The sequence below is a fragment of the Chroicocephalus ridibundus genome, chromosome 1 (genome assembly GCF_963924245.1).
Source record: "Chroicocephalus ridibundus chromosome 1, bChrRid1.1, whole genome shotgun sequence".
Taxonomy (NCBI): Eukaryota; Metazoa; Chordata; class Aves; order Charadriiformes; family Laridae; genus Chroicocephalus; species Chroicocephalus ridibundus.
The window spans coordinates 108502257-108528375 of record NC_086284.1 but is presented as its reverse complement, the minus strand read 5'-3'; the positions used below and the strand labels follow the sequence as shown (position 1 = coordinate 108528375).

The 26119-nt window shown below is 36.3% G+C and overlaps 1 protein-coding gene across 2 annotated transcripts in view; it reads left to right on the top strand.

The window, feature by feature from the left end:
• Positions 1-26119, top strand: part of NCAM2 (neural cell adhesion molecule 2) — a 303009-nt gene that overhangs the window by 268190 nt on the left and 8700 nt on the right. Inside the window, exon 16 of one of the 2 annotated variants that reach the window (XM_063347313.1) lies at positions 22048-22252. In XM_063347313.1, the coding sequence (XP_063203383.1) occupies positions 22048-22252 (205 nt within the window). Of the gene's footprint in view, positions 1-7108; positions 7234-22047; positions 22253-26119 lie in introns of those variants that run through there. The other variant, XM_063347322.1, reaches the window with a different exon arrangement.

The following is a 26119-nucleotide window of genomic DNA, read 5'->3' as shown; positions in this document are numbered from 1 at the left end:
CTGTTACACTATTTAACATTAGGTCTTCTTTATATGAATCATTATTGCAATTATGATTGTGGAACTAATTAGTTTCCTTGACAACTGTTTTTGCAAGCCTGAAAAGAGTGTGAAATTCCCATCATAAAGATATTCTGTAGGTGATTTTTAAAAGTATGTCAAAAGACACTTAGAATCAATGGAACATTAATGTTCATATTCATGAGTCAGTATGGGTATCTTGTTTTGAAATGGCGTAATATTGTTATTGCAATATAATATATATATGTATAAAACGTTGCAAAAGTATGAACCTACTCTTTTAAAACTTGATAGATAATGTATATACAATGCCTAACTGTGAGCAGAATAATTCTTTCTGATATCAGTTAGTCAACTCGGATGATGCACTGTTTGTCTGCTGTGAGGCTTAGGTATTCGCAGCTAGGCATCTACGGCTAGGTCCAAAGAGGGATGTAGGCAACAAGAATGAAATTAGGCAGACTTCTGAATGAAATCTGCATCACCTATCCTGTGCTCATTTAGCTGCTTCTGATGACCGAGATTCCCTTCCTGACTATTCATGTAATTATTAGAAAAGTTGCTAAGAAGGTTTTCATCTGTATGTGCCCAGATCTATGGCACTTCAGCTGAACTGAGGGTTTCTGTCTTGCTCTAAATTAAATTAAAAAACAAGATATCTATAGATCCTGTGTATGCAATCTCATAGATATAACTTATTCCAAGAGAATTTTGGGATTCCATAAATATTATGATAGTTAACTGTACTTAACATAGTATTATGGTGAAAATGTGTGCAAGCTAATGCAATTAATCAGAGAACTGGAGAGAGGTGGAGGCAAGGATACATTTGTTGTCCTTCGATGGGTGCTTACCAGGGAAATAGGAGCTGTCACAAGAAATAAAACTTTGGTTCTGATTCCTGCAGAAGGAGCTTGCTTATGCTTTCAAGAGCAATTGGATATAAGGCAGAAGTAGTAATCCCTGAGGGCAGGGACTGGAAGCCAAAACTCTACTTACGTGAATACACAACTCCTGTGGGCACTGAGTCCACGGCTTCTGCCTGCTATATAAGTGTGAGCAAGTACGAGCTCCTGGCCGGCAGTCAGATTCTATAATAATGATGATCTTCCATTACCAGTCGTAGGTCTAGGAAGGAGCCCGAGACTGCAAATTGCCGTCTGGCATCAGTGAGGTGTATAAATGTGACAGACATTGCTTTAAATTTTCACATGGTTGGCCTCAGCAGCCTCCAACTATAGATCTACTTGATTTTCTAATTTGTGTTCCTGGGCCTATAACACAATCTCCATTCACTGAATCACTCAAATTTGTGATTAGTTCCTCAGAATTTGTAATCCTTTTAATAGAAGTTTCCTAGTTTTCTGAAGGGTTTACCAATGGAACCTTGCACTGACTTTGAGAAATACTCAGCAAACCAACTTCTTAAAACACTTTCCCTTAAATAAATGAATGTACAAATATATTCATGTATGTGTATATGTTTATTCATACATTACTGTATATTATATCTATGTATACATTATTTTGCTCCCTACTTTTTTGAGGTTTTTTTTTCAGTAAGCAATTGCATATTTGTATTTCACTTTTTACTTAGATCTATGAGCATGTATTTAAGAATCATGCTTTGAAGAAAGAGCGGCGTAGTCTTACATGTAGTATTTTATGTATTTCAATATCTTATTAGGGTTGTTAGTTGGCAGTACTTGCAGGTAGGTGCAACTCTTAACATCAGTGTGCTTGCCTCTAAGTGCTGATTTGCAATATTTTAGAAAATTATGTTCTGGCTTCTCTATGGTGTTAAGCTGCTTCTCGTCCTGAGAGAAAAAAGGAGATTCTCAAAGGAGCTGTGTGCCTTAGCTCTTTATCAGTGTTAGGACAGCATAGACTAACCTCTGCAGCTATAACAAACCCTCTGACTATGTGTCACTGGGAACAGCTGAACTCCATCAGCTGCCGGAGGCATTTGTATGGGTCCATTTACTCTTTCTCAGTAGAGCAGAGAGAGAGATCCTGTCTTTGTACCACGCAACTGGTACAAAAGTGTCCGAATCAGCTGTCATCCTGAACCATTACTATTGCAACCTAAAAACATGCCTACAATTCTATATTAAATGAATCTTAAAAGAAAATGAAATAGAAGGTGTTAAAAGAGGATACTTTCTGCAAGTGTTAGATATATTTTCAGATATTAGTGGTGGAAGATTTATGCAGGTGCCGTCTTCCAAAATCTTTTATCCAGTCAGTGCTGTTTCTCTGGAAGGCCAGTAGGTAAATTAAAAATGGCTGCAAGTTGTGCTTTATCGTAAGTTTTTTCTTGTTTGTTAAAAATTAATAACTTGGCACAATAGTGGGAAAATGAGAAAAGCATTTGGGGATAATAAGAAGCCCTTAGACCTATTTTTCTCACTTTATGCTATTGGTTGTTTTGGGGTTTTTTAACTTCCAATACTGAATGACCTGTCAGAATATTTTTTATTAACATTCATGGATACATTTTAATTCCTTTTGCATCTCAATTACTTTTTTTTTTTTCAATGTATTGTCTGTCACCAATGCTTAAAATCAACTAGTGACAGGCAAAGAGGGACAATCTAATATGTGGTATTTTCTGTCATCAACACTAGTAGCAAAGATGATACTCTTCACGCCAAACATGATTTTTATCAGTAGGTTTCTACAAAAATGCAGGATCCCTGGTCAAAGTGAATGAAAAATAAAAATAGGTCTCATCAATGATAAAGATATGTATGTGTATATATATATGTATTTGAATTTGTGTATGTACATTTTATGATGTATTACATAGACAGAATAAGGGTTTTGAACTATACAGACAGTGTTATATTAGAATAGAAGATAGAATAATAAACTTCTTAATCCAGAGACTGAAAATTATGAAGTATAGAAAAATAGAAATAAGTCTCCCTGATGCCCACAATTTTCTCTCAGGGAAAGTCCTTTTCTCTCAGTCAAGCAATTCATTGACTTTTTTGGGGGTGGAAATAAATTCTATATGATCCCATCTGTGTAGCTGGGGTAGATTTTTGTTCCTGTCACATCTTGCTGACAAACAGCAGACTCTCTTGCTGCGGGTGCTCTCCTTGTTTCTCACATCCCATCAACCCTGACCCCTTGGGCTGCAAGAGACTCCCTGGGGCACAGTCTCCCTTGCACTGAAGGGAAGCGTAACCTCCCGTTTCTCCAGAAGAATTGACTTAACCCTGACCATGCATCAGCTAAGAGAAGACAAAAAGCAGCCACCTTCATTCTTGTTCTGTACCCCACTGCAAAAGTACATAACATTTGTTGACCTACCATAGCTATGAATAAACTTCCAATCTGAATAGTTCTTGTGTCCTTTGAAGCATTTTCCTTAGATTTCATATAAATTCAGATCTGTTTGAAATTAGATTTTACCTGATTGCAACCAAGCCTCAAGGTCAGGTGTCATGTCCCACTTAGAAAAGAGGGGTGTTAAGTGACTCAGATTTGCAAATCCCCAGCGGCGCGGACTAAGGTGAGACAAATCTCAAGGTCCATATACAAACATTTATTAGATTAGTAACCAGGTCTTAACTAGGTCCACAACAATTGGTTAGGTATATAACAAATTATGGCAAGCCATACTAAATAACAGATATACAGTGAATTATGACAAGCGGTGCAGTATACCTTGCGTTACTTCTTTAAAAGCAAAAAGAAAAGAAAAAGAAATGGAGAGAGAGAGAAGGAGAGGCGGAAACAAAGGGATAGAGAAGGAGAGAGAGATCAAGAGATCACCGGTCCTTGTACGTGGGTTGTTGCCATAAGACTGCTCTTCTGTGTATCCCCAGGGAAAAATCTCTTCAGGGAAAAATCTCCCTAGGCAAAATCCTCTCTTCAGGGAAAGGATCTCTTCTTCCCCTTTTTACGTTCACCCACTCCTAGGGGCAATTTCGTCTAAGGTTTTCCTGCAGCCCCTGCCCAGGTGACATGTAGCATGATTTTAGTGGGAAGACAAGAGCTATAGTGATATATGCTTAGCACAAACTCGATAATATTCATTAGCATGTGCAGGGGTGTGAACTTTAATATGGATTTCATGGCTAGAGGCAAAGGTCACCACCAGGCATAGCGTCTTTCCAAAGAAACAGCTAATCCTTCACGGGAAAAAAACTAGCTATTCTGTTTCTGTAAGATTTGTTGTCCTGGCACCAGTTTTCTCTCTTCCATGAATCACACAAGAGATAAGCAGGTGTTAGGCTTATCAGTTCCTTGAGCAGAAGAACTGGTGCTTGCAAGTGTTTGAGACATTCCTCAGGCTGCTTTGTTTAGGGGAATTTACGAGTTGTCTCTTACATCAGGATACCACACAAAAGTGTGTTTGCATGACCAAGGCCTCCTCTCTCATTACCATTTAGCCTTCCTTGCCAGAGGAGCGTATTGCTGGCTCATGTTCAACTTGATGTCTACCAGGATCCCCAGGGCCTTTTCTGCAAAGCCACTTTCCAGCTGGGTGACCCCCCAGCCATATACTGGGGACTAGTGTTGTTCCTCCCAAGGGGCAGGACTTTGCACTTCCCCTTGTTGAGCTTCATGAAATTCCTGTCAGTCCACTTCTCCAGCCTGTCAAGGTCTCTCTGGATGGCAGCACAACCCTCTGGTGTATCAGCCACTCCTCTGAGATTTGTGTCATCAGCAAAATGGCTACGCTCTGCCCCATCATCCAAATCACTGATGATGTTGAAAAGGATTGGAACCAGTATTGACCCCTGGAGTACACTGCTAATCACTGACCTCCAACTGGACTTCATGCCGTTGTTCAATACCCTCTGAGCCTGGCCATTCAGCCAGCTTTCAATTCCACCTTGCTGTTTATCCAGCCCATATATCAGCAACTTCTCTATGAGGATCTTACGGGAGACAGTGTCAAAAGCATTACCAAAGTCAGCATAGACAATATCCACAGCTCTCCCCTCATCTACCAAGCCAGACATTTCATCATAGAAGGTCACCAGGTTCGTCAGGCATTACTTCGCCTTTGTGAATCCATGCTGGCTGCCTCTGATGGAATAGTTCTTCATGTGCCTGGAAACAGTTTTCAGAATTAGTTGCTCCATTACGTTCCCAGGGACTGAGGTGAGGCTGACTGGCCTGTAGATCCCCGAGCCCTCCTTCTTGCCCCTTCTAAAGACAGAAGTAATATTTACTTCCCCATGTCCTCAGGCACTTCTCCCGATCTCCATAACAAGTCAAAGATTATTGAGAATGGCCTTGCAATTAGAACTCCCTCAGCGCCCATGGATGCATCCCATCAGAGCCTATGGAATTATGTATATCCAGTTTTCTGAAGTATTCCCTGACTTGATCCTTGCTACAGAATTTCCTCATATCTCCAGGTCCTTAGATTTCCAAGTTATATCTCTGTTATGCTTATTTTCTAGATTTCTATTTACAGCTCTTCTTCCCATAAACCCAATACAAATTTCTTCCTTCTGTACCTTCACATCAGTAGCAACAACAGCATTCTTTAAGCCAGGTTGGCTTTCAGTTATATTTGTGGTATTTTTTGGCTCAGTACACAATCAGTGATCCATGTGCTTTTGCAGATATAAACTGTCTGTTTTTTTTTTTTTTTTTTATTTTAGTCAACAATTCTGTAGGTAATGAACAAGGAAAAGGCTATTGATATTCCCTCTTGAACATTTTCCAGAACTTTTTGGTAACCAAAATTAATCATAAGTGATCAGATGTAGCTCAGTTAAAGAGAAGCCCTTTCCAAGTACAATGTGTTATCTCAGAACAGGGCCATGTTCTGAGGCAGGGTTAGCTGTGGGGTGATGTCAGCAGTTGGCTTCTGGTACTTATTCTTAGTTCTAGGAGAAGTTATGTTGTGTCATTAAAAAGTTAAACTAGGAGAATTGTAGGGATTTGCAGAGTTAGAGCCATTTGTCATCAAATCCTGGAAATGAACATTGTTCTAAGTTACAGAGCATGTTCTTACTGTAGGCTAAAGACAGCAGGGTTTGCTCCGTTCCCTGCAAACACTAACAGTTTTTACATGAAAAAGGATAGAAATCACTTATTAAAATTGGGAGAACTTATTTGATATGAATCACAGAGACAAAAAAATCTTACAGTAGCAGTGCCATCAGAGATGTTCATAGGAAAAAAAAATTTTTTTTTTATAAAATGTAATACTTACAGTACAGCTATAACAGAAATTAACTACCACTGAATACTAGAAAAGCAGCAGAATGCTAGAAAGAACAAATAATAGTAAAAGAACTGCTCTGTATTCACAGATCTGCTGCTGCAAAAGGAATTGATTTTTTTTTTTACCTTGCAAATTTAAGTTTGCTTATCCTTTTGAGTACTATGAGAAAAAAAGAAAATCATTACAGATGTTGAATGTTGAATTTCTAGGCCACACTTTGCAAGTATGGTACTCTTATTCACTTAGAATATTTATTATAAGTAATTGCTAGCATTATGTTGCTTTATAATTAGAAAAACCCTAAGTGCCAATTAAAAGATTAATTTGTTAGATATGGTCTCTAAAAACATTTAAAAGCTGTGTTATTAAAATAACTGTGGAAGTTTAATGTGTCAAAGATCATTTTTTTTGCTTTGAATATAAGGACCAAACTATTTAAGTCTTAATAAAAAGAACTGGTTGTGAATTTTGAACAGCTCGAACAGTCCTAATTTCTTTAAAATTGTGTATCATTGAAAACACCACCAAAGTTAGACCAAAGAGTTTACCACTTTCGCTGCAGTGGAGAACCACGTGTTGGTGCTATACACCTTTTCTATGGTTTGAGTACTTTATTATCTAGATTTGTCCAGAGCACCTCAACGGTAACAATTTCATCTACACTTTAATCATAATGTGGTGTTTCTATTAGAGTAATGTCTTTCAAGTGATTGTCTCTGGCACAATGTAAATATTAAATTAATTATTTTTTCTCTTTTTCCTTTCCCACTGTCACTTTTTTCCTTTTGATACTTTATTTTTCATCTTTTGTCGACTTTTTCACTTTTTTTCTCAAATTTACTTCTTTTTCACACTCTTGATTTTCTGTAATGATTCTTATCCACACAGACAGATGCTGTGAAGCTACTAGACGTGAAAATGGAGGCCAGTCCTTGCAGCTGAATGCTGCTGGTTTCTCTTTCATTGTAGTCATAAGTTTCTGGTACATGTTTTGATGCTATTGATAAGGCAAGCAATATGTTTTCTTCCTTTCCCTCTTAGTTTTACATTTACGGGAAAATAAACACAGACCTGTATAAAAAATTGTACTTTTCTATAGCTCTTCTAAGTTTCCATTCCTAGTTAAGATCCTAAATAGTATAATTACTTCAGTCTGTGCATGCAAAATTCTTCATCTAGCTTTTTGGAAAGCTTGTAAGGTCTGTGGCAAATTCAACAGATGATTGCCTCTTTTGTCTGACAGAAATTGGAGAATGTAATTTACTGAATTGATCAATGTGATTTGATTCTGTTTTCTCAACTATATTTTGATTATAAGAAATCTATGCATAGACCTTACTACTTAGAGTCGCATGGCTTTCCAAGCGCCGCACCAATTGGTCTTTCATGAGGCCATTTTGATTCTGTATTAATCCTTTCCACAGAGTTGTGCTTAGACTAGCTTCTTCCATGATGTACTTAAAACTTCATGCTTAATATAGACATTTTGTACTTTCTAGTGGATTTTAACAAACATTTCTTCCCTAATTTATAGTCTATGAATTGCTTTAGTTCATAGTATTTAATTTAATGTATTTTTTTTGTGCCTCTCTGCAGTCATGTCTCAACACATAAAATAAGTCCCTGCCCACCAAACTCACTTCTTGTGACTGTAACGGTGCCACATTCCATTTCATGGCATTTGTTGGACTTGAAGAGCTAACGGGCTCTTTAGAAAAGAATGTGAAAAGTAGTTTTCCCTATTTTACACATTAAAAGAATGGCTTACAAACTATGCAACTAGAACAGTGTATACAAAACCTCTGAAAAAAAGTTCATTTAGTCCACATGGACATTTCACGGCATATGTTTGATTTTAGAATTTATGTAGTTGACTAAGTTTATAGTTTATTCCTCTGTTGCATACAGGATAACCCAAGAAAGCAATGCACTTTTGAGCTAAGGCAGAATTATTTATTTATTTTAAGATACTTCCCTTCCCTTCTAAACATAACAAAGATAATAAATTAACAGTATATATTGATTTTTTCCCCCCTTATATTTCATTTCGTTTGGGGTTTAATAGCATTTTCTTATAACTTTGAAATTATTTCATCAAATTTAAGTTATGTATCTTCACCAGTGTAAAGGATATTATTTCTTAGAAACAGTGATTATAGTCAGTTTTGCCAGTCTCAATTTATTCTTGTAAGTCTTTACTTCAAAACATCATTAATAAAACCTCTTCTAATCTGAAACAAATAAAAATAATTTTAGAAAACTGGCTTATGTCAGAAGTAAGCTGTCTTCAGAATGCATGTGTGTAAATCTGAAGACTTAATTTATTGATAGAAATGTTTGTTGTTTTTTTTTTTTTTAAATTACATATTTGGTATAATGAAGTATCTGGGATTCAGGCAAATGCCATTCTCAAAATGTTGGCTTTATTGCGATATGTAGAAAATATCACACTGTGTTAAACAGGGCCACTATTACATCCATAGCCCTTGCCGCTGTGTTCTGTCACTTTAACCCAACGCATTGCCATTATTTTGAACTGAATTACATTGACATGTGCCTGGCATAGTATGGTGAAGAAACAGAATTTCTGTTCTGATTTTTTAAGAGTTGAAACTTTGGATTCTCAGTCAGTGTCAGCTGGGTGAAAGCTTGTTCTTCCCAGGCACAAGCAGTGTGAATATATGCATTGACTTTGTTATTTAGTTTTATAAGTGTTTTTCTTATTAAAAAAAACCTATTTATTTGTTTAATGCCTAAGTGCTTATTGAACCTACAGGCAATAATTAATGAATTATAGGGATTTTAACATTAAGCTATCCTCTTTTTTTTTTTTAATGAAACTTTCCTCTTTAACTGTGATATAGAGGGTTTGGAACAGCTAGCTACACAAACAGCTATCAAAAACTTTCAGGTGTGAGAACATATTTTCAATTGAGTATAACTCTGACAAGTGTTATTAGCTTATGCTAATTTTTTTTAGGGGAAGAATCACCCCAGGCAGGAACCTTTGCAGGAGGTTTTATTTTTTTCTAACTATTTCTAAAATTCAGATTGTGAAAATGTTTCTTGCTGTCATTATTGTCACTTTTTTCCCAGTAACATAACAAAAAACCTGCAAGTATACCTCTACTTATGATCAGAGAACTGGCATTTGGCAAATAAGTAGTAAATAGATGGTGGTTATATGACCAAGGGGAAAAAAAAATAACTTGCCCAAGTCTGGCCTAATTAGAAGCCTCTGAAAATCTCAGTTCACAACTGGTCAACAGCGAATTTTTTGATCTCCAGAGTGTGCTTCAGCACAAGCACATCACGATGTGCTCCCAGGAGATCTTTCTTAGTTTGCAGGAGCACAGTCGTGCACAAACACTGGGGCTCCTTCTTGGACCAGGGGAGCAGCAAATTCTTTCGAGAGGGTGTTGTCTGCGGTCAAGTCCCTTTTGCATTCTGATGCCATTGTAAGATAGGGACTGGATGTATATAAGGAAATAAAATTTTCTCTTGTGAACACAATGGAGATAGAGTGCTGTTCTGAATAATAAAGAAAACCAGATTTCAGGTACAATCACAACTAGTGAGCACCTGCTGCTGGACTAAAAGGTCTTTGATAAAAATTAGATCATCTCATAGAATGAAACATAAAATAGAGTCTCATTAAGGTTGCACAGTCTGATTCTCCTGTTTCCTTATTTTGCAGCATTTTCCTACTTTCCTAAAATTTGAAATACTAAAGCTGTTCTATTTAATATTTTGTTGCATATTTTATCTGTCATATACTTGTCTCTGTTCTTCCTTTTTTAATAAAGCAAGACAGGAGACTACTACAGGTGTGTATAAATGTAGAAAAATGAAAATTTCTAAATAATTTTTCTACTCTGGTTAAACATTTGAAGTACTCTTTACCAGTTATAAATTTCTTATCTTAGCAAATCATTCTAATATCATAGATAGGTATATAACAAGACAAGATAGGAATTAGGGCACAGAGTGACTGTGAACTCTCCAAACATATTGTGAAAGAACTAATGAAAAGCCTTGAGAAATTTTAGAAGCTAAGTATACATTATAAATGACAAGTTGGCTTTTATCCTTAGCGTCACAATGCCAGTGGGATAAAGAGACAGATTTGGATCACTTATCTTTCTTCCGACAGATAGGAGCTTCAGCTGGAAAATACACGTTTCCCCTGTTTAAATGAGAGAAATTTTAGATCTGCTTCAATTTATATTATTTTGCATTATGCATTTTGACTACGAGGTACTTTGAATATGATTGTTTTCTTTTGGCCCTACCCTTCCCATCAAAGTCCAAAGAGGATGAGTGAAGACAATGTTATAGGGTTCTGTGACAGCAGAGCCAAGCAGTTCTGGACAGTGTCCCAAAACCTCTGCAATGAGAAAGAAAAAGAGGAAGAAAATAATGTCCTTGGGTTGTTATGTATCTCCTGAGATGAATAGCTAATACAGTTTTGGTTTTCCTCTTTAAGAATGTTTCATAAATCTATCTTTAAAAACAATGAGAACAAGATTATTTTACAATATTTTGTACAATATGTAGGAAGATACAGAAGATTTTAAAATCTTGTCTTCCTCCAGATGAGAATGAGGAAAAACTGAAAAGAGACATTTGCAAATTAAATTATACTTGGTAGCTATAGACTGAACAGCATTAAAATTGTGGTTTAAACTGTATTAAAATGATAAATACGTCTTCACAAATTGAATTTAATATTCTGCTGTCATTAGTACTTAAATCACAGTTATATAAGTAAATTTGTTCCTTTAAATGTAGTAATTGTAAAAGGGATTTTAGGTCTTATGATTGACAGTGGAAAATGTTACCATTTTTTCAACATTGTCACATATTTTGAAATCCTAATATTCAACTGCCTGTAAGACTGAAGTCCTAAAATATTCTATGTTGAACTCATGCCTTAAATCCAAATTGATGCCACAGAAACTTAAAAAGGAAAATGATTATTCTGTGATATAGCGGTATATCTCTAAGGAACAGTACATTTAAAATGTTTTGATTTACAGCCTTTTGAATGTAAGGCTGGCTTCTTTCCTAATCAGATTTTACTTGTTGTCTTTCTTGTTTCTAGAGTTTTGACAAGTTCCAAACATTTTCAAATGATTGTTGAATCAGAGTATTTACACAATACAACTTCAAATGTGATTCTTCATTTATTACAGTAGGGTTATTAGAATATAAATTGCTGTCTAGCTAAATAGGAAAAATATTGCTCAGATAAAGACACATATACTGCATACATTGGAAATAAACATACTATTACCAACCAACAAAATAATGTTCCGTTTAATTTTGTGATGGAACTGTAAGGCCAAGCACTGATGTAAAAACTGTAATGTGCATATGAAAAATAGATATTTAAAAGATAAACAGATGTAGCGTTTTAATTAAGTGAGTAACCATATGAACAATATTTAGTTAGATTCCTGGCCCTTACCATGTATTATCTTTCCAGCATGCAAACCTCATGCACTGAATTTAATAGCTCTACTCACATATGTACCAAATGTAGATTTAACTAATTAAGCCAAACAAAACAATTTTATTTAAAAAAAAAAGGTAATGGAGACTCGTATGCAATTTGTGTTTGTGCTATTAGTCTCCAATTTTCTACCCATTGTCCAGTATGTTGATGATTTCTAATTGCTCATTTTTTCAGGATTTTTAGGAGAAAAGGAAAACTTTTTACTTTAAGGAAGTAGTTTGAACAATGTCAAGGCAGACGTAGCTTCTGAGGTCTATAAGCACATCTTTGCTACACCTAGAGTTCATTTGAGCTTATCACATTGTACTTCATCCATCCCATTTCTCCAGGCATACAAGAAATCTTCAGTTTTCCTTTGGTACACATTTATCAGGCTTAATGTACAAGTGATGGAAACTCACAGGGGAAAATCCTATTCCTTGTAATGACAATGACAACATACTAATAAAGCCAATGGTGACAAATGTCAAGTGTAGAGAATCTACCAACTTTGCCTGTTTAGAAACAGTAGCTGTATGGAAGCTGTATGCTTGAGAGCTATATTAAGTTTAGAACTTTTAAAAGAACTAGATCAAGCAACTAAAGTGGGAATATCTATTTTTATTAATTTTTTTATGGCCTAAAGTAATGAGAAATTGTAGTTGTAATTCTTGCTACCATAGTCCCATTACTGTGAGGGTGGTGAGGCACTGGAACAGGTTGCCCAGGGAAGCTGTGGATGCCCCATCCCTGGAAGTGTTCAAGGCCAGGCTGGATGGGGCTTTGAGCAGCCTGGTCTAGTGGGAGGTGTCCCTGCCCATGGCAGGGGGGTTGGAACTAGATGATCTTTAAGATCCCTTCTAACCCAAACCATTCTCTGATTCTGAGATTCTATGACTACATTGTATGATATTCTTATTAATAGTTCTGAATATTTATTTTACATGTTTAACATTTTTGTACAGGCGATTTCTATTGAATATGTTATTTTCATATCTTTTTAATTATAATACATGTTAAGTGAGCTGTAATGCAACCAAAGTAAACCTTACTGAGTGCGTATTCCCAACAGAATTACATTTGAAAATATATACAATGTACAAACTACTTCTATGAAAAATACTGCAAGCACTGCAATTTCTGTAAGTTTCTGTTTTCAAAAACAGTATGAAAGGAAAGAAAAAAATCTGGATTTAAAGTAGTTTATTTTAATTTGTGAAAAACTGGCATTTTTTTTCATCTTGTTCATGTTTCACTACCATTTTGCTCCACTGATTTCTTTCATGCATGCAATACTTCATCTCTCTGCTTTCTCCCTGAAGAATGTGTGCATAGTGTAAATGTAACGTCCCTCAGCATCTTTCCAGTGTCAAGAAATGTATGTAACTTTGTGCCTTTCATCTGTTGTTCAAAGTTCATTTTACTTTTTGCAACTTCTGTCTTCATTTTTGTAATAAAGAAAACCAAGTTAAAGCATTTCTATCTGTATTTTCTTTATTACTGATAAATGCTGTTTTTCTTGTATTATCTCCATTATGTATTTTGTAACTGAAAAGGTCTTTTAAAGTTGTGTGAATATTTTTGTTTCAACAGTAAATCTCAGCATTTTATCCAATAGTGAATATTTTAAAAAAACAAACAAACAAACAAAAATCATCCCCAGCTTTTAGTTTGGTTCATATTAGGTGGCTGCCATGCTACTGCACTAACGGAGCAAGTATGTGAAGCGGCTGTAAATGCGCAGCCTGAGTGCTTGATCCATACTGACTTAGTCTGCCTACTTATATCAGTTCTATCCCAAAAAGGCAGATGTTTTATACCGGGAGAGACTATATTGGTACAGGAGACTTTTACACCAAGTACAACGCTGCTGACACTTGCAGTGGTATCAGTGTTAACTATTTCAAGTGAAAACATGCACCATATACTGGAAACACTCATAACTTCTCTTCTTGTAGCTAATGCTATGAAATAATTATACAGTTAAAATATCATTCCAAGTAATACTTCTCAAAACTATTGTGTTTGCATTTACCTATGTCTTAAAGAGCTAAAAGAAAGTGCTGTCAAGACTGAAATATTTTATCAATTCAAATACAATCCCAACATAGTTGGACTTTTTTTCAGGTCTCCTGACTACAGTACTCTAGTTACAGCTGTCATCCAGTATAAAGATGCAAAAATCTCTCAGGTCTCTGTGGTACGTTCACAGTGTGATTTTGAATTCTCCTAAACAATACAGTTAAAACGATTTGATCTTTTATGTAAGAGCAATACTGAAACTACACATAAGTGTATGTTTTCAATACCTGTGTCAATCTTAATTAATCTGCACAGGTTCTTAGAAATTCCTCTAAGAGACATGTTCAGTAAATCTGCTGTCAGTTTGAATGGTGTATCCTGGGATGCAGAAACTTACTCATTTTCCTGTGGCCTTCTAAAACTTGGGTGCTGAGCTGATGCCACGAAGTCCACAAAGCTGCCGTCATTGTGCAGCCTGTCCTCCCTCAATGCTGGGCTCTCTCTCCCCTCTTCCCCATTAGCTGTTCCTTGTTGAAAGCAAAAGGCATTGCTTTCCAACACATGGAAAGTGTTGGTGGGGGGAGGGGTCCCCCACTTTCTGCCCTGAAAGTACCAGGAAAAATGTATTGATCAGCTGCCTGAAGTGCAAAGCAGCTTGTACTGAAAGTGTATTTCCTCTCTTGGCCTTGTGTGGCTGCTGCTCCCACAGAAAGAATGAGGACTTCTGCCCAGTTTTCTCTGCGGATTCCCACAGAAGTAGGCAATGGTAAAAAAAACACTTTTTACTACAGTGACTGAGTAAATACATGAAAGAAGAGGCTGTAGCTACCTGATAACTTTTTAGGCACATTAGATATGCTGCTGAGGCAGCTTGGAGATAGTTTGATTATGCCAGGAATAATTTGTAAAACTTTCCTAAAAAAATGATAAGCCACAACTCCAAAGTATATTTTCACAGACAGGGACAAGACATCATTGACATTCAACCTGCTATTTACATTACAACATTTGTTTTACATTATTTACATCTTGTTTAAGAGATCTTCATGTGAAAAACGGTGTAAAATGGCCATTAGAGTAAATGAGAACTCAAGCCATACTTAGTACTCAGAAAGAGTCATAATAAGTTTTTGTCTAAAATTTAGAGGAAACAAATAATTTCAGATGATTTGTTGGCAAGAGGATGTCTGCCATAATGAAGAAAAGCTCCCTCCCTGAGATAAGTATCAGAAAAGCATAAAATTTCTGATAGTGTCATTTTAGACATGCGCATTTCAGTAGCTCACATCTCTTATAATTGATAATCCTGGTGGCACCACAGAGTCCCCTCACTGTGAATGCCCGTCCCTCCTGTGCGTCGTTGTCTATGGTGTACAGCTTCCCCTTTACGCCTTTCTTGCTGCCAGTGGAACCATGATTTCATTATGCTCCGATTTCATTAGAGACGGTAGACAATGAAGACATGCCATTTGTGGGTAGAAGAAAGTTAGAGGAAACCTTCTCTTTAGTTGGTTACATCAGGATCAATAATATTGTCACCTTATTTTTCAAAGCTGCGTGTCAAGCATACCTGTCAGAACACATTTCTCAGTCGTGCAGTACAGAGCACATAGCCTTGTGTGCTTGTACGCTGCCCTTCAGCAGCATTTTTCCTAGCAGAAAGTTATAGGAAAAATCACTGAGGAAGAAAAAACATTTAAATTAATGTAGATTATAGCCTTGGTAGTATCTTTTGTATTAAGGAACGGGATAGAAAAGAATATTACCTGCTGTCACGGTCTCTTTTGCATTATACATTTCCCCAGTAAATGTTTGCACAGAATCATAATATTTTTTAAAAAGTTGATGCCTGCAACTGTATTGATTTTTTTTATTTCATTTGAAGGTAGACGTGTAGCTGCTGGGCGCTTACCTGGCTCAAAAGCCAAGTTTTATGGCTTTAAATTGCTAATAGCAGCTCATGCAGCTCTGGCTGTGGCAGAAAAATTATTGGAGCTTGTTTGGGTAAAGGGGAGGGATCATTGGTGGTTTGCTCCTTTTTGCCTCCCATGATTTTTATCTCAGTAAAGCACAGGACTGCATAGTAATGGGAAGCTCTTGTACAAAGCGAAGAAATGGTTTCTCTTCTAGTTAATATGGTCTTCCAGCATCATACTATTCTCACTAAAAAAGCTGGGTACGTGCTACCCTCGTGTGGTACCCAAGATGGAGTTCATTCCAGGTACCTGTAACTTGTGAGGTTTGCTGGGTGCCGTACAGGCCTTGCATCTTCATCAACCACACCAAAAGAGTTAGAGCACAAGAATGTTCCATTTAAACCCTCTTGGACATTTCTTGTTGGAAAAGGAAGGAAGAATGTGTTTTGACAGGCAGGGAGGAAAGTTATGCAAGTCCCACAATTTAGACATACCCATTTTCAATACAAGAAAATGCAAAGCATTAAAAGACAGTGTAATATAAATATCATACATAATTAATTTTAAAAGAGGAATGACTCTTTTTTAGCTGCTATCAATTCAGAAGTTATATCCACTTATTATGTACAAATTTGAATGTACTTAAATCCCCAAAGAGAAAGAAAAAACAAGTTAGCATTTCAAAACATCTGGAAACAAACGAGTAATTGCAATGATCAAAATGAAGAACCATCCTTTGGGTATTTGCCATACCCTGACTCTAGTGCACACATCGTAGTGTTTGTATACATTTTTATATCTGGGATGGACCTGTATCAAAGATGCATGTTACCTTTCTGGAATTCTATAACATTTCTGGTAAATCCTTTTGTTGTTGCTGCTGTTGTTTTTCTCATGAAGTGCTTGTTGTTTGGATGTGTATCCTTCTTTTTTTCCCCTCTCCAGATCTTTAGCTTCACAGTGCTTGTTCTGGCAATGGCCTTGGCCTTCCAGCCTTATAAAAACCTTGTAAAGCTGTTTATCTTTTTGGTACTACGTTGTGACTGTTTGGATGCTCGTCAATGGATATTGGTTTTTGGGAGCCTTTGATTCTAAGTTCCAGATCATATATAATCAAAGACAACATTCATAGGCAGTGCAGAAATAACCGTCATGGTTGGACAGCCTTTGTAAGAGTCAATACAACAGGGCAGTTCGAGAAGGTGATAGACAAAAACATGCTTTTTTTGCCTGCCACTGTCCACTGCAATATTTTCAAATTCCTCCTCTAGCTCATAATTTTCAATTACTTGAGCTCAAGAGCAGTTCCCACTTTAGCTTCAGACTGACCTGAAAGAAAGGACAATCTTACGCAGAGTATGCCTGCACACTCATTCATGCCCATTCAAATGCATCTGCCAGGTGCTACCCTAAGTGGGTAGGGAAGTGTTTAATGTCATTGCTTTTTTTCCTTAAAAATATAAATGACTGCAAGAGGCTGAGGGCAATGTAGAATCACCTATCTTTCCTTTAATCCATGCCTGCTAAGGAGGAGGGAAAAGGAAGAAAGGTACAAAGAGGTGCTAACTTTTTTTTTTTTCCCCCAACAAAACTTAGAATCACTGAATGGTTGAGGTTGGAAGGGACTTCTGGAGATCATCTTGTCCAACCTGCCCTGCTCAAGCAGAGTACTTATTGTAACACTTATGAGCAATTACGATCATAGACTCATAGAATAGAATCATAGAATTGCCTAGGTTGGAAGGGACCTTTCAGATCATCTAGTCCAACCATCAACCTAACACTGACAAAAGCCATCACTAAACCGTATTACTAAGCACTACATCTATCCGTCTTTTAAAAACCTCCAGGGATGACAATTCTGCCACCTCCCTGGGCAGCCTGTTCCAATACTTGATAACCCTTTCAGTGTAAAAATTTTTCTTAATATCTAATCTAAACCTCCCCTGGTGCAACTTGAGGCCATTTCCTCTTGTCCTATCACTTCCTACCTGGGAGAAGAGACCAACCCTCACCTCTCTACAATCTCCTTTCAGGTAGTTGTAAAGAGTGATAAGGTCTCCCGTCAGCCTCCTTTTCTCCAGCCTAAACAACCCCAGTTCCCCCAGCTGCTTCTCATAAGACTTATGCTCCAGACCCTTCACCAGCTTTGTTGCCCTTCTTTGGACACGATCCAGCACCTCAGTGTCTTTCCAGCAACTGAATATATACAATGTGATTCTGTCAGTGTACAAAGAAATTGTCACATTGAAGGACATACCTTCATTTAAGATCAGTCTGAATACATGAATGTTGCATCTAAGTTCCATCTTTAGACCTTCTTCCCTTTAGAGTATCTGATACAGAATCTTTAAAGGAATTCACTCTGAATTTACATTTGAGGGTCCATAAAATTTATCTTTCCAAATATTTCTCTTCAGTGGGAAATTCTGTTCTACTTTCCAAAGTTCTTCATTGCTCTTCTCGCTAGTCAAAAATGATTTGCACAAAAATGTTCAATTATATTATTAGAAGTTAGAAGTGCAACCTATTGAATGAGTAAGAACTTGAAAATTGTCAATACTTTCCATGACATTTATAGAAATTTACTTCAGTTTTTTTTTATTGCATTTCTGAAAGTTTTGTCATCTTATTTCTGTAAGTATTCATTGGTAAGCACTTATTTGAAGAACTGGATGAATGAAGTGACTTTGTTTAAAGCTGGCAGTTTCCTTCATTATCATGACAAGGTGTATTATGTTATTTATGCCATATTCTGTATAACAAAAAGCATATTACTTTAAATTTAGAAATTTTTTGACAAATTATAATTAAAACTCATTCAGAACCATGGAACTTGCACATTTTTTTCAAGCGGTGTTTTAAAAAGCTTCACTACGCTTTGATTACTAAGACAGGCGTACAATAAACCTTTTCTCAAAATTGTTAAGAACTGATTCTCTCACATTAACATTAAACTTCTATGATTTAAAATAAGTGTGTTTTCAGATAGAAAAAGAAGGTATATAATGTATATATACTTTATTGTTGTAGAGCACAGAGTGGAAGTAGTATTTTGAGTCCATTTTGTACATACTGAACACCGTAAAAAAACCCACACATTTGAAATCATGGCTGCTTATAATGGTTTTTTTGGTATTGTTTAAGAATTGTCACGGTAAAGCTCATCCAAATTTAATTTAGGGCAAAACTTTTTGATAGCAAAGATGTTTTTCAAAGTTGCTTGAAAGACTGTATGTAGTATGATGTTAACATTTCATACGATCACAGAATTAGTACTTCTGTTGATGTCATAAGATATTAAGACAAAATTTCACATTATTGTGATACCATAGATATATTAAAATATGACTTTTGGAAGCTGTGAGAACAAGCTTAAATCTTCTTTTATGGTAATTGGCAGTAGTTTTACAAGCAACTTTTGCAGCAGCAGATAGACCAGTACAAAGTACAATAATTTAAGCAAGAACAGAATTAAGCCAAAGATGAACTTTTAGAAAATTAATTTTATATATTTTCATTAATATTAACAATATACCATAACACAGACACTTTTAAAACACAAAACAGTCCAATTTCTGCCTATCTTCAGAAGAAAAAAGGACATAAAAAGCCTAAGAGGAGCAAGAAGGCTGATGACCAGCCACAGTCCAGGTGGCACCACAGGATGTGGTCGCGTTCCTGTCTTTTTTTGGGGTGTGGGAGGTAAAGGAGAGAAATGTAGATGTAATTGAAGCATATTGGCAATCATAAGAAATCAGATTTTCAAATGTTATGAAACAGAAACCTGTAATTTGCAAGTAGAGTTGCAAGTAGGAAAACCAGGACTTGGGCAGTAGTAAAGCAGCAGTGAGGGTGGGGAATGCTGAACAAAAAGGAAATTATCAATCATAAAGAGACAGAAAAATATGTAACAGCCAAATACTTAGGTCTCAGACGTCTCACCAATACCAAGAAGATTAAAAATGAAAAACAGTCTTTCCCACAACTACGGCAAATGGATATGAATAACATTGTACAAAGGGGCAATAATGTTACTATAAACATCTCCTTCACTTGCCAGTGAAAATATTGTGTAGGCTTTTCTGTCACTGAATCATTTGGGGTGGGAAGCTTGCTGCATCATAATGTTACAGGGACATTGGAGATGCTGTTTACATCAGTGAAAAATGTATCTCCCTATGGTAAAGTCTTTTTAACACTTTGTTAAAAAAAGAAAAAAAATCCTAAAAATACCACAGCAACAGAACAGCCCCAAATCCCTTTAAAAATGTCAATTAAAAGACTCTAATTATTCTCCTCCACAGTTCTATTTAGTGGTTGAGAAGGTATACAAGGGAAAACTTTGCTGTATAAGGTCTCTAGAACTGGACTCCATAGAATTTACTGATATTATATCTGTTGAAACATATGAGCTTTTCAATAAACTGGAATTAAAAATCTATTTATATCTTCCTGACAATTCAGATTGGCAAACACAAATGACTGAAGTTTAGAAAGGAAGTCATCAAATAGATGGCTGGATGGGTGGATGTATGGATAAAGGAAGCTTTGGAAGATGTATCAAAATTATAATAAAGAAAGAAAATGAATTCATGTGAAATGTCAACTTCCAACATTGCTCATGGGGCAATGCATAAATGATACATCATTTCATTGCTGTGCCATTATTTTTGTTATTTATATAGTGGTTTTTAAGTCTTTCTGAAGAAAGGAAAATAAGTTTGAAATAATATCTGTCTGTTTATCTGCCTATCCGTCCATGTAAATATATACATTGGATTACGGCTTATTGCATAATCACATTCTAAAGAACAGCTCTATATTAATACAGCCCATACAATAGGCAATGAAATCAATTGCATAAGAAGTAAAATGTTCCCCTTCTTTTGAAAAAAGATTTTACTTTTGCATTTAAGAGTTCTACCACATCGACTAACAAAGCGTATTTTTCTGTTAACATATATTGATTTAGAAGTCCTCAAGAAAATAATTTTCAAAATATATTTGAAAGGGTAAATATCTATTTTATTTAAAATTAGTTAAGCAGAAATATGAACGCTTAAATGATATTTTTAATCTGAAAACAGTCCACAATGTATCAGGGAGGTGGAAGAGAAAATAGAGGAATATGATAGCTGTAGCCCCATTAAAACATTTATATTATATTACATTCTATTATGGTTTGGTGTCCATTACAGCAGTATTCAAGTAATTTACTGTAAGAAAGATCTTGCTCTTATTTTGGCAACAGGCATAGATGCAGCTGCAAATGGAAATGTACCGCCACACTGCTGACTCATGAATCCCTCTAGGGCACGGTAACACTGAGCGAGCAATGCTGAGGTGCCACACCAAGGTGCAGAAAATCCAGTTTCACTCCCCTGTGGAGTTCGCTGAGGACATAGTGTCCCACCAGGCAATTGTCACTAGCCAATTTCTGAGCTAGACTGACACTTCCCTGAACTAGCATGAACCATTACTGAGGTGGCGCTTTTTTTTTCCCCTGGTTTATTGATCAGATACAGTCCTCTCTTTTATAAGGATCATCTGAGTTCACAAACACGATAGTAGTTGTTCTGAGAATCACACTATTCAAAACAATCTGTGGCATTATTGTCTGTTATGGAAATGTCAGCTGAGTCGAAATATTAATTTTTTTTTTCCAAATTTGTAATGAAGCATCAGCTTTCACAATACAAATACAGAAAGCAAGATCAGGTGTGGAATATGTTTATTTTGAAGTGTATGAATGTATTTGCAAGGTACAATGAGGTCCTAACCCTGTAATTATTTAATGTTTTGCATATTTTTTCCTCATACTACTTTATTTAAGACTAAGGTACGTAACTGTTTGCGATTAAATAGCTTGAATTAACTTCTGTGGAGACTTTTTCATTCTACTTTAATTCAAAAAATGACCTTTAAAATAATAAATACTGTTTCAGCACACTCTTAAACCTTTCGTAATTCTGCTTAGCACCACTTATAATAATTATATTTGAAATGTGGAAAATCTTACATCAACTATTATTATGCTGAATATTTAAAATGTTTTTCTTAGGCTGCGTGCTGATACTCTCAGTCTTGGAATGTTAAGATGTGATGTTAAGATGATCTTTTATTAAATGATGTCATTTTTGCTCTGTGACCATATTGGAGTTTTGGCAATAAGAAAAATTAGAAAAGATTAATTTTTTTGTGATTTTTTAAATCAGGTTGTATACGTTCTTAATCTTCAGGACTCATTATTTCCCTTAATTTCTGAATGGCTCATTTCTATACATCCTTTAGCCTCCTGGCCTACAGATTAAAAGCTTTAGAAAATGCTATTCTTTCATTCATTAATAAAATAAATTTTATTAATAAGTTTTATTTTTCTTTCCTTCAAGACACAATTTTTAACGGTCTTGGACTTGGTGCTGTCATTGGCCTGGGAGTGGCAGCCCTTTTGTTAATCCTGGTTGTGACTGATGTTAGCTGCTTCTTTGTACGACAATGTGGATTGCTAATGTGCATCACCAGGAGGATCTGCGGGAAAAAGAGTGGTTCAAGTGGAAAAAGTAAAGAACTGGAAGAAGGAAAGGCAGCTTACTTGTGAGTATTAATCCCATATTTTGGAAACTTCTTTAAAAGAAAAAGTTAGCTATCCACCTTGCATTAACTCTATGGCCATCTTGTGCTGGGGCAAAGGGAATTCATAAAATGTTTCTAGTACTTGGAAAAGTGTTCCACTGAAATTTGAAGAATTGTTTGTGGTCAAATGTTGCTGTAAAAGAAAAATGGATTAAAAAAAAGGCATTTACCATACCTCACTTTAAGATGGCCTCTTTGTGCAGCTTGACACAAAGGAAATTGATCATAATTCAGTAATAATCATAGGCACATCTGTGGTCCATGAGGAACAGGTAACAGATCATTTCTGCCAATCCATCTTTGAGCTGCTAATACCCAAAACCTCAGAGTATGGTTGTGACAGTGCCAGTAAATCTGAGAGTAAGGGACGTAGTATTATGGAAAATCTGTGAAAAAGCTTTTCTTGTCAGATATTTAAGGGGAGATTTAGATTAGATAGTAGGAAGAAATTCTTTCCTGTGAGGGTGGTGAGGCAGTGGAACAGGCTGCTCAGAGAAGCTGTGGATGCCCCATCCCTGGAAGTGTTCAAGGCCAGGCTGGATGGGGCTTTGAGCAGCCTGGTCTAGTGGGAGGTGTCCCTGCCCATGGCAGGGGTTTGGAACTAGTTGATCTTTAAGGTCCCTTCCAGCCCAAACCATTCTGTGATTCTATGGTTCTATATAGCACTTGATGGAAAATCTTGTTTCTTGCCCATAGACTTTAGGAATAAAAAGTATTGTTGTTTTTTAAAAATAGGAGTGCTGAGTTGGATATGGGTGAAATGCTGGTGAGCATGATTGTTCTTTGTAGCAACAGTCAATGATTGCTAAATTCTCACAAATACCCTTGTATAGTGGCTACTTCATCAGAAAAATGTGAATGAACTGATAATTTATGTGCAAATATGTTTCTTTAAATGAGAGAGTGGATAGTGAGATCTCTGGCAAAACAGTTCAAGTACTGATTGCATAAAATAATAGTGCTTTAAATACCCAACATTTACAGGGCTTTCAAAAGGTAAGCTGGAGAGATGATTATTTATGGTCCCTCATTTTAGGCAGTTCCTTTTTTTTAACTAAAAAATGCATCATTTCCTCATTATGCTCATATTATAGACTTCTTATGCATACACTGTAATATCTGTGAGAGTGCTGTCTTTGTGTGGTTTAAATAACATTTAATGTTGGAATTCCTGCGTGCTGCAGGTCTCCCAGTCATCAGGCTTGAAGTTTATTCTCCTGCAGCTTCCCATATCCCATCCTTCCCTAAATGTCTGTAGAGCAAATCAGATTTCACAGGTCTCACTGTTCATAGCTGTATTCGGCTTCTTTGTTGCTGGTAGTGGAAGCATAAGTGGGTTTTTTTGGGTTTTGTCATAGCTATTGGGATTCGGAGACTGTGTCTTTCTTAGGTAACCTGATTACATTTCTTGGTTGGATTCTCAACCATTTTGGAAACAGCTCCATAGAACAAAACCAATCATAAGCAGGCACACAATATTTATATCAAATAATGATTCTGAAAAGAAATTATGCCGTAAAGTAATTCTCTGCGGCTGACAGTAAGAGAAAGAATAATACCATTTTTTCTATTGTGTGAAGCCAGCGTGTCCAGACCAATAGAATCAAGATGTGAAGCTTCTGGCTCTGACTCAGCTGTCCTTTCCTATTGAGCACAGCACTTCAGTTTATGATTTAATTTCACATTCAAGAAGTGACCAAGTATGAATTGGTGTACAGACCCTTTCTGAATGGGAAGACCTTAGGGAGCTAAAGTTGCAAATGTCACTTGACAGCAGTTTATACCTTGCTTCAACATCTCATACCCAAATGCCATTCCACGCTGTCCCAGAAAAGCATAAAGCTGGTCACTTAATATTAATTCCTCAATGACGCTTATTTTGCAAGAACAACTATCTTATTTAATTATATTTCTTTCATTGTTGGGGTGATCTTCAGTCAGTCAGACCTTAAAATATTTGGGACTGCGCTCGGCATAAATAAACTGTCAGGGTGAAATTTCAAGAGAGGCTTGAAGAGTCAAAATTTGAATTTATTTCATGCCAACTGCCATTTCCTAAAAGACCCTGACATTTCCTTCTTTTAAATATGTCAGTTGACATTCTGGATTTTTGAGTGGGTGTATGGTATGGTTCTTTTTTACATTTTGATTGTAGGTATCATTAGTTATATTCCATATGTAAGGAATGTAGATGATATAATGCATGTAACATACAAGCAACCACCTGGAACAGAAATGACATAATGTGTTTCCTGTAAATCAGTTTCCTCCCTGTGGAATTTTTAATTGTTACACAGTTTATACTTTCTGTAGAGATCAGTTCCTCAATCCTATGTGAATGCTGTTCTCTAATAACATCTTTTTTGGGCTTTTGGTTATGCAATAGTGTTTGTTTGTCAGGAAGACTGTAGATGTATAGGCAAACCAAGTAGAACTTACCGTTCCCTCCACCAGTCATACTATGATCCATAATCTTTTCATAGATTTGAGGTAGCCATGACAGTTATGTGCATCATCTACAGAAATGAGCATTGTATACATTTGTGTATCTTAAAGTAGAATTTCACTTGCAGAGGTGAATAAGCACAAATCATGCCATTTAAAGAAAAAAAATAACCAGAATCCTTTAGACTTCTAACCATTAATCCTTCCCTAGTCAACTTCTTGGCGACCCATTTATCTGTGGTACATTCTTATTACCCTACAAAGATTTTCCTGGAGGATGCCTACCAGAGAATGGTAGTTTTCCAGGTACTTCCTGAATAGGTGGATTATTGTAGTTGTAACAGCCTCTTTAATTATTGTCTTCTCAGGAACAATACAAAAGTGTGAGATATGAATTAGACAAGGGTTTAACTGGATCTTTGCTATGGAGCATAGCAGTCTTAACTGCTCTCTAGAACGTCACAGGTCCAGAAAATAGTCTGTTAGATATAAAAGTGATCATCTGTAACGCAGTTACCCTGTGTTTCCAGACTGCAGCAGATAAAGTTCCAGGATACAATTCCTAATCTGATGGCAGGAATAGGGATGAAATATCTACATGGAAAGAGGTTTTATTTTTGAAATATCAGATACATCTTGGGTATCCTTTGATCTTTCTTTCAGGAGTAAAATTATATGCAAGTTTTTAATTAGTAGTAATATTGTTAATACTTCTGTAGCAGCGAACATTGCTTTCCATATCACGGCCGTATCATCGACAAAAGTGTAGTGACAGTACTCGCTGCTCCATCTTCCTTACAATCATTGTCCAACTGGCGCAAAGGTTGTTCATTTACTTACATGTGAGAAAGTAACATTTGTTCCTAAAATGGGGGAAATATGACATAGAAACAAAAGAGTTTCTTCTAGCAGTGCAAACAGAAGGGGCTAGGTTCTTATCACACAAGGGCTCTTTATCCTGTTCTAGCAACTGGGATTGTCACAGTCTCAGGAGATTAAAGTACACTTTTGCAGTGTGTATATTAATATGAAGGCTCTTTACAGTGCCAGAAAAGTTCAAGCACAACTAGGCATCAAGATGTATATTTATTATACTAGGTTAGGAAAGTTTTCATCTGTTCCCATGAAGAGGCAATTGTCTTATTATTTAGTCATAAACAAAATGCTCTTTTGAGATGCTAATCCGTGATGTTTGCAGAGTTAGGTAAGTAACCATGGATACAGGATGCTTTGAAGACTTCAAGGAACTGGGAACACACTGTTAAATGCGTCTTGGTGGTGTTAGTCACTGATAATTAGTTCTGCCTTTTCTTTGCTGGCTTGAGAGAAGGGATCTTGTTAATTAGTTATGTGCAATGTATGTGGTTAATATGATGATATGAG